Source organism: Trichoplusia ni, unplaced genomic scaffold (assembly GCF_003590095.1).
Source record: "Trichoplusia ni isolate ovarian cell line Hi5 unplaced genomic scaffold, tn1 tig00000055, whole genome shotgun sequence".
In the NCBI taxonomy this organism is placed as follows: Eukaryota; Metazoa; Arthropoda; class Insecta; order Lepidoptera; family Noctuidae; genus Trichoplusia; species Trichoplusia ni.
The window spans coordinates 1-9719 of NW_020799974.1; the positions used below are offsets into that span (position 1 = coordinate 1).

The 9719-nt window shown below is 36.8% G+C and overlaps 1 protein-coding gene across 1 annotated transcript; it reads right to left on the bottom strand.

The window, feature by feature from the left end:
* Positions 1–1659: 1659 nt before the first annotated feature.
* Positions 1660–7150, bottom strand: LOC113506885 (glycine dehydrogenase (decarboxylating), mitochondrial-like). The gene is made up of 18 exons (XM_026889717.1): positions 6891–7150; positions 6731–6809; positions 6491–6626; positions 6242–6406; positions 5867–6095; positions 5565–5788; positions 5248–5423; positions 4637–4866; positions 4372–4551; positions 3889–4073; positions 3535–3736; positions 3311–3460; positions 3111–3223; positions 2658–2805; positions 2372–2579; positions 2075–2247; positions 1888–1968; positions 1660–1773 (listed from the first exon to the last, which is right to left on the bottom strand). Exons 1-18 carry the CDS (start codon positions 7107–7109, stop codon positions 1660–1662), a joined length of 3012 nt encoding a protein of 1003 aa, XP_026745518.1. The 5' UTR covers positions 7110–7150.
* Positions 7151–9719: the final 2569 nt, after the last annotated feature.

Consider the following 9719-nt stretch of genomic DNA (forward strand, 5'->3'; position numbering starts at 1 on the left):
GAAGTTCGTACTGGATCCTCTAGAGATGATGCATTTTCCAAAAAAATACTAAAAGTCCTAGTAGTGAATGTTTAGGTAATAAGACCGATTTATATGGATGGGAAAATAAAGGCTTTCTGGCCAAGTGTGATAAATCAGAAACCTTCGAATTTGATTACAAAAGAAAAACTAGTGACTTGTCAAGTTACGGTGATTTATCCAATAAGGAACTCAAGCCGGTTACGCCAGATTGGGCTCGACATTCCTTTTCTGGTGAGTCTAAACCATCAGTTACATTACCATCATCAGAACCACCGAATGATATCTCAACGTACGAAAAGCGTTTTACATCAGATGATTATAATTACCCATTTTCAAGTAAATACAATGACTTTGTGCTGTCTAAAGCTAGTGATATATGTAGCAAAACGGTTGATCAAGGACCGAAGGTGTGCGAAAATTTGTCTAAGACTGATACCAGCCAAGTTAGTGACTTTGCTCATGTTGTGACTTCCTCTATAAGCTTCACGTATGAACCATCCGTAGAGGATGACTCACTCACCGGAGCAAAAAGTAACTCAAGTGATACCTTGTGTCAAATCACGTCCTTAGATCAAGTATCTACACCAATATCGCCTAAAATATTTTCGAGCAAAGATACGCCTACGATTCCCAAAGACTACACAGAAAGAAGTGAAAGGACAAAAGTGGAGTCAGACGACACTTGTAGTGCTATCACTTCGCTAATAGAAACAGACACTCTGTCCTCTCTGTCTTACCCTCGTAGCCCTTCAACGGGATCTTTTCACCCATTTCCAACCCGCCCTGTGCTGCGCATGCCTAAAGAATTAGGAGTGAGGTTAGGCATGTATCCTAAGGACGTGATCAGTTCTCCACCAAAATAAACGTAATTGAATAGGTATACACTATTTTAAGGTTGTTTTTTCTTGTACATTCAAGATTAATTTATGACGTGAAAATAATTTTATATGATATTTTCTGCTTTAATGAAAATCTAGATAAAACTTCACCAGTACGATTTTAGATTTTATTGTTTTATCTAATTTTGTTTGTTATACATATTATTTGATTTTTTTGTAATTTAAACCTTATCTGCTGCTAGTTTCGTACTTTGATTAACGTTTTGGGTTGATAAGCTTTAAAGCAGCAAGTTTTGCTCTATTAATATTACAGTTTAGAAATATTATACATACATTTGAAATACAAAATGTTTCACAAATATAAAGTGTAAACGGGAAGTTTACAAATTATTATTAATATTGTTATGAAATGTGAACCCTTTGGTATTTCGAATAGTTATTTGAGCTAGTAACAAAACAAACACGTTGCCTTGAATCCAATTTAAATGTTATGCGTAATAAATAATAATCCTTCGCAATATTAAAATATTTGTACAATTATAAGGTAGATAGATTACTGTTTGAAGTCAATATAATTTATGGCAATTACTTGTTTATACTGCTATAGAATAATATTCTTATTATGTAAATGCAAAAAGAAGATTATGTTGTTAGAAGACGATATTTTATTCTACAACAATATTGAAGAAATATACATAATGCGACAGATGGTCTACATGTTTCTTTTTTATAACACATCCACATTTAATCAACAATTTTGTAAGATTTATTATTATAATACATTACACTTAATAATTGTTTATTTAGAAATCGTCAAGCACTGGTGACAGGTACACACCAGATGCTTATCGCCGTACATGTCGTCGATACGGCCGACGGTAGGCCAGATTTTCGTCTCTCCCTTCACAAATGGCTGAAAAAAAGAAATATATTTTTTAAGATTACATGATTTTTCTTTGTATTTTTAATTTATACTACTTGTATCATGTAGTATTATAGAAAAAAAATATTTGAACGCAATTATTACCGCAGGGAAAGCTGCTTGTTCCCGACTGTAGGGCCGGTTCCAATCTTCCGAAATGACTTCCTCTTGTGTATGTGGCGCCATCTAAACATGCAGACATTCATTATATAACTTTACTATTTCTGTCTAACGGTAACCTTTCATATTATTTTATTAATAAGTGGCTAAAAGTTTAAATGAAATGTCAAACCTTCAATGGGTTTAGCCGTTTGTCCATAGTTCCATCTTCAATGTCCTTAATTTCCTTTCTGATAGCTATAAGGGCTTCGCAAAACCGTTCCATCTCCTGCAGATCTTCAGACTCAGTGGGTTCTATCATCAGGGTACCACCCACAGGCCAAGACATTGTCGGTGCATGGAAACCTGGAAAGTTGATATAAACCTGATAGAATCGCAAAAATATTTAAAGTTTAATGTAGCAAAAGCAAGACTTAGTGAGGTCGCACGAAACTAAAACAATTAAAACTTGAAGAAATGGCTGTCTTACCAAAGTCCATAAGCCTTTTAGCAATGTCTCCTGGTTCAATGTTAGCAGTCTTTTTCAAGTCTCTCACGTCAATAATAAACTCGTGCGCTACTAGTCCTCTTTCGCCCTTGTATAATGTTTTGTAATGGCCTTCCAATCGTTTCGACATGTAGTTAGCATTGAGTATAGCTACCTGAGTAGCACGCCTAAGTCCTTTAGGTCCCATCATCTAAAAGAGTAACAAGTTTGTACTTTTAATATCTAACCAAGTAATTTTCTTTATTTGTTAATACCCTTTTGATCTTACCTTTATGTATGCCCAAGAAATAGGCAAAATGGCAGATGATCCAAATGGTGCAGCGCTTACAGAGCCGAAACTGTGGGCTTCGTCACCTAAGTCTGCGAGAGGGTCAACAACTGGATGCGATGGCAGGAATGGTGCCAAGTGAGCCTTCCTATACCAGGGATGGATAAAATTGGTTAACACATTTATTCATATTGAAAAATTTGATTTTATTATTAAATGATGTAACGGTTTACTCACGCGTATTTATCGGGGTAGCCCGACTAGTTTCGCGGGACTCGCGATCCCGCCGCGTCTGCTCATGATTAAGGACTCCGGTTGGGTCCGAAACTAGTCGGGCTACCCCGATAAATACGCGTGAGTAAACCGTTACATCATTTAATAATGAATCAGTCTCACGATAGTTATTATAAAAAGTTTGATTTTAGTCAATGTTAAAAAATCTCATTTACTTACACTCCAATGGGTCCCATACCAGGGCCGCCCCCACCGTGCGGGATACAGAATGTCTTGTGTAAGTTCAAATGTGAAACATCGCTTCCATAATCCCCAGGACGACAGAGCCCCACCTGATATTACGTATTCGTATATAAGTTATATAAAAAAAAGATTTGGTTCAAAAAAGGTCACATTAACTGAATAGAGTTCAATGTTACCTGTGCGTTCATGTTAGCTCCGTCTAAGTAAACCTGGCCACCATGTTTGTGAACTAATGCGCATACATCTGCGGCACGCTCTTCAAACACTCCAAATGTACTTGGATAGGTCAACATGAGACATGATATGTTCTCACTGTGCTTTTCAACCTGAAAAGTACTTTAACTATAAATATTTTTGTTGCTATATGTTAAAAACTGAGCAACAATGGAATCGTTCCTACCATTTCTTGAAGATGTGCCATATCGATATCGCCAGAGGGCGTGACTCGTATAGCGCAGACGCGCATACCAGCCATGTGCGCGGACGCAGGGTTGGTACCGTGCGCGCTCACCGGGATCAGGCAGATATTACGGCCGGTGTCACCACGGAACTCGTGATAACGCTTGATTGTGCGCAATCCAGCGTATTCACCTTGAGCACCACTGTAAGATTTATGTAAAAAAAATGATATAACACAAGAACAAAGATTCGGGCAGGTTAGTCCTATGTATCTATATACATGTATAATTTCATTGTAATTTGCTGTTACTACTACCTAATCATTGTAATTCATTAAAGTTTGGAAACTCCGTACCTGTTGGGTTGGAAGGACACCCTATCGTAACCAGTGACTGCGCACAGGTCTTTAGCCAACTCTTCGAAAAGCTGATGGTATCCCTGACATTGGTCTAATGGAGCAAATGGATGAATTTCAGTGAAATGCTTGAAAGAACAAGGCATCATTTCTGTGGTAGAGTTTAGTTTCATTGTACAAGATCCCTGGAAAAGAAAAACAAAAATAGAATAGGGTATTTTTGCTCACAAGAGTTATTTGCGACCTTCACATTATGTACATCGAGATTTAGTGTACAAAACCTAAGCAAAATAAATTCGTTTAGCAACAAAACATAATTTAATCTCAAAACACGATAACGAGACCCCCACTGGTTCCTCTTATCTTAAAATAGGTATTTAAATAAGTAAGTACATTCGATATATTTATTTTGTCTTTGAAAGGTCAGCCGATATAATTACAATGACTTCATCGATGTATGATTGAATTCTGAAAGCTACTTACCAAAGGTATCATGGAGTGAACTAGTGATACGTCTTTGTTTTCCAGTCGTTTCATGTATCGGACGATTCTAGTTTCGGAATGGTGCATATTGAAGACTGGATGAGTGAGGTAAGGAGATGTCCTCCGGAATGGTCCCTTCTGCACACTGCGGGCTTTAACCTCGTCACTTGCCTTAGTCACCTGTACATAAAATTCATGCAATAAGTAACATGTCCGTTTGAGTATAGCTCACTAGCGTTATTTCTGTTATTTTTATTTGTATAACCTCTTCAACAGGCTTGCAATCAAATATCCATAGCAGATCATTAACATCCTCCATGGTAGTGGTTTCGTCCAGAGCCACTCCCACAGCCCCATCGTCAAAGTATCGCAGATTAATCTTCTTCTCCTGAGCTCGGGTTTTTATCACACTAGCGTCATGTTCAGATACAGGTACAACGTGTAATGTATCGAAATACACATCGTTCGATTGTTTGTGTCCACGTTTTCTGATACCTGTAAAATAAAAATAAAGTTTTTCTATTTGTTTTACCCACGTTTATTTTAAGTTGTTCTGGTAAGGCCGCAGGATTGTCTAATCAAAGGTCTTAAGTTCGATCCCAAAGAAATATCAAAACAGGTAAAATGTGAGTGTTACGCCTGAGCTCTCTCCTGTCGTATCAGATTGTCGTCCCTTCGTCCTACAAGAGTAAGGGAACGAAAAGCGAAAGTTTTTCCATGTTTGTACACTGTAATAATTATGTACTAGTATGTCCCGCATATCTAGCTAAGTTAGTGTCTGCTGTTGGCTATGACACTAGCCGCCGTGGTGAATATTGGTCCAAGGCATTCATATAAAGCGGAATTATATTAATGTTAAGGTATGTGAAAACTTACCATGATCGAGGACCAGAGTGGCGTTATGGACCCTGGTCGCAATGTCTCTTAAACCTTGAGGGCCATGGTACACTGCGTACATGGCAGACATGTTGGCCAAAAGTGCCTGAGCCGTACAAATATTGGAAGTCGCCTTATCCCTACGGATATGCTGCTCTCTAGTTTGAAGAGCTAACCTAAAAATAAAAAAGTTTATTTTGAATGGTTTTGTTCATAAAGACCTTAACTATACTAAAGGAAAAGTTAATGCACAGTTGCATAGTTATCACAACTTTTTTTATACCATCAAAAACTTCTTAACTTTATAAAATACTGACCTGTAGGCATCCCTTCCAGTGGCATCCCTAGTCACACCAACCATGCGACCGGGCATGAGACGCACGAGCTGATGTTCTGCCGCAAAGAAACCAGCATGGGGTCCTCCGTAGCCAAGAGGCACACCTAACCGTTGTGAAGTGCCCACAGCGAGGGCGGCACCACATTCCGCCGGTGGTCGAAGCAGAGCAAGAGCAAGCAAGTCTGTGGCAACCACCACGAGAGTCTATAACAGATAATAAAATACATTTAGAAACATGGTACTTAAGAAATATATTCTAAAATATTTGAAAGAAGTACATACGCCATGTTCGTGCGCCGCAGCCGCTAGACCTGAATAGTCATAAACTAAGCCCCTGGTGTCTGGACACTGTAGTAAGACTGCGGAAATATCTCTTTGGGCGAAATCTACTTGACGCACATCAGGCACTACTTTCACTTCTAAGCCTAAAGCATCCAATCGTGTTTGGACTACTGCTAAAGTTTGCGGGTGCAGTCTCTCTGAGACGACGAATTTCATTCTTTTGTTGTGCCTACAAAATATAAAAGGTGTAAATAGAAGATACCTTAAAAAAACATTCAATAACGATAACTAAAATAATAGGATAGAATAACTAAAGTGATAGGAAAGGACGAGAAATTTAATTAGGCTTTAGAAATAAGAGAGTTTTTTTTGTACCTGTGACACAGTGATAACGCTTCAGCAGCTGCAGTGCCTTCATCCAATAAAGATGCATTGGCTACGTCTAATCCCGTCAGATCGCTAACCATAGTTTGGTAATTAAGAAGACTTTCTAATCTTCCTTGAGCTATTTCAGGCTGATACGGCGTGTATTGTGTGGTCCTAGAAAAAAATAAGGTTAATTCCCAAATTACCAATCACATGCAATATTTTTTTTATGTCATCTTTCAGTGCGCAAAGCTTTACCATCCAGGATTCTCGAACAAGTTGCGCATTATACTGTGTGGGACGCAACAGTTGTGATACCCCATACCGATATAAGACCTCCATATTTGGTTCTTTTCCGATATTTTGCGCACTGTTTCGATAAGATCATGTTCACCTAGAAAAAGAAATCATATTTAGTACTGCACATCAATTTTAATTATGTCCTGTATGCAGACATGGTAAAAGATAACGAGGAATACTATTCAGGTATGTACTTACTCATAGGGTCGCTGATATCCATAAGCCCTTGTAGTTGAATCTTCTTAGGAACCGCATCGTCTGTCAATTTATCTAAACTCTGGAAAAGAAGTTAATGTTAACGAATCACAAAATCTTAATATCAAATCACCTAAAAAGCCTACATGTGCTTAATACTTGCCTTATAGCCGAGCAAATCCAACATAGTCACTACATCTTGATCCCGGGGCCCGATATGCCTGCTCGGGAAATCTACACGCTCAGGAAACAAACTATCCGACTTCGTGCTCTGAGTGATACATCTCACGCCTTGCTTCCAAACCTTTTCATTGCAAAAGTCTTTCTGCAATCGATCAAATGCAGTTCTAGGGACCAAACCACGTTTTATAAATCTATACATATTGATTAATTAAAATTTATTCAAGAACTAAAATGTATAGAACATTTATTGTCCGTCTTACGAAAACGACAGTGATGTACTGATACAGGGGTCAAAGCGACTCTCAAGTAGGTACGGAGATAACGAGATATAAGTAAATATTATAAGTAAGTAATTATTATTTGTTGTAAACAATTGTAGTCATAAACCGGGTCATTATCATCATATTGGCTAACTAACGATTAGAAAATAACATTAACTATGACTACAAATTTGCTGTAAATATGATCTAATGGTAAGTACGTGGTAAGTTAACTGCGTGGCGGTCCACGATATTATAATTATTATCAAGAGCACGGGTGGATACTGTGAACAGTTATTGATTGAAAATTACATCTAGTTTATTCTTACCTTGTCCTAGCCGGTTTAATAGGCAAGCCAGTAGGTATGAATTCGACCCGTAAAATTACCATTAATTTATCATTAATTTTTCAAAATGTTAGAATACATATAGACCGCTGCTGATGAATTAATGGACATAGGATTAGATTAGTATAGAATAGTAATATAGAATAGTGCCAATTTAATTTAATTTCCATTAATCCATTGGACATTGTAAATGGTGGAGTTGAGGCCCTGAGTGAGTTTGAAGAATTGAATAAGTATTTACAGCAGTCTATTTTTGAGCTAATGCGTTGCTATTTACTCTTTGCCTCTATTAAACGAGGTAACTGGTAGTGCCCCTGCATTTGAATGTTCTAATAAGAATCAAAGTTAGTGTCTTCTCCAAGTAGGTAAATGGTTTTAATATCCACAATTGTTACCATCTTAATTGCTCATCTACTGGTAGAGGTTTCTGGTAAAAGAAAATCTAAATGTATTATTTAACGGGCAAAAAGATTGGATTGAATTCTTTTAAATCATCGTTACCGTGGTTTTCCTAAATAACTACAAAAGAGTCTCTAATAATTATCAAGTTGAAAAAAAACATTGTAACTTTATACTCGTAGGTGAGATCCTATGTCAATGTTTGTAAAAACAAGAATAACTTACAAAGCAACAATTTAAAATATACAGTAATATGTTTTGTGAAAGTGGGAAATCCCCTTTCGTAAATAACTTTTCATCTAAAGCATTTCCTTTTTACGTGCTCACTACAATTACAAGCGACATCGTATTTGTCAGTATCGTGTAATTGGTAGTGTTTATTTAGTTATGGCATTATTATTAACTGATCATTCAAAATAATTTAAATTATTTATTATTGCTAAAATATTGTCGCCAAGCATGATACAAGCTGCTTAGCGTGAATTTGAATGTAAATAATCTGAAATGTCAGTGTCACTTTTGTGTCAACTTATCAGTCGCTAATAGTTTGTGATACGGAGGTACCTTGAAAGTAAAGCAATAGTAAACACGTAATTTGGCAATAACTAAGGTTTTTTTTTTAATGTTATTCTAAATCAATAGAAAATAATATTTTTTTTCAAAAGTTTCCGATAAAATTTCTTACTTGCTTGTGTAGACTTGTACTTTTATAGTTTTCCTCATCCAGTGTTAATGGAACGCAAAAGGGGGATGAAATGGTACTTGAAAGTGTTCAAACGGCTAATAAATGTTAGCATTTTGAACATTTTTATCATACATCGCGAGAACAGCACAAATCCCCTCAGCCACAGGCAATTCAGATATAAATTGGCGGAGCAACTGGCTCAGAAATACCCAAATTTGACCTTATCTCGGCTAATAAATCCTCCTGCTCTTCTCCGCTTAGATGGTGATAATCACTTTCCAATCTATGCAGATTCTTTAGAAGATCGAGCGGGGAGCAAAAGAAACAAAATTAAAAGAAACCGCTGCGTTCGTTGCTCCTTAAAAAAAATACGGAAAGAAGTTAACACCGTTTGCCAGAAGTGTCAGAAGTTCCTTTGTCTCGGTCAATGTTGGATTGAATACCACACTCTCGAAAATTTATAAAATTTTGTCGCTAATGTAGGTATAACTAACATCGTGCCACAAAAAAACCCGACTACGGAAAAAAGCATCTGAAAAGTATGAAACAAGAATATATTCCAGAATCAACGAAATACGGTATAGTGAGCATCTCCAGGTTATGGCCGTATTCGCATGCCGTTATGATTTATGCGTGCTTATTTAAGTGCTTACAATGGCATGCGACTACGGCCATAACCTGGAGATGCTCACTACCGTATTTCGTTGATTCTGGAATATATTCTTGTTTCATACTTTTCAGATGCTTTTTTCCGTAGTCGGGTTTTAGTTTTTATAACTTTTATTTTTATTTTTCTCTTTTTGGTGGCTTGTGACAATTACTCAAACTTCACGTTCAGGACAAATACCGTGTCTAGAGCATTTCCAAATAATACGGTCAACACACAAGAGATGGCGCTAGCAGGTCGAACAATTTCTAATTATTCAATCTTTGCTATTTTATTTTTTATTTATTTTAAGTAATATTTGTAATGCCAAATGGTATTTCAATACTCATTGAATCAAAACTAATGCAAGTACGTTATTTGTGAAGAAATCAATTTATTTAGTGCAACTTTTTCTGTCTCATCGGCTTTTTTTTTAAAGTAGCCTATTTTTTATAGAAAAAACTAGCCTATG

Coding starts and splice junctions, on each gene's coding strand:
- LOC113506885 (XM_026889717.1), bottom strand. CDS start 7,109: ATGTATAGATTTATAAAACGTGGTTTGGTCCCTAGAACTGCATTTGAT. Junction 4,867..5,247: donor CACTCTGGTCCTCGATCATG/GTAAGTTTTCAC, acceptor TTTATTTTACAG/GTATCAGAAAACGTGGACAC. Junction 3,737..3,888: donor GTGTCCTTCCAACCCAACAG/GTACGGAGTTTC, acceptor TAAATCTTACAG/TGGTGCTCAAGGTGAATACG.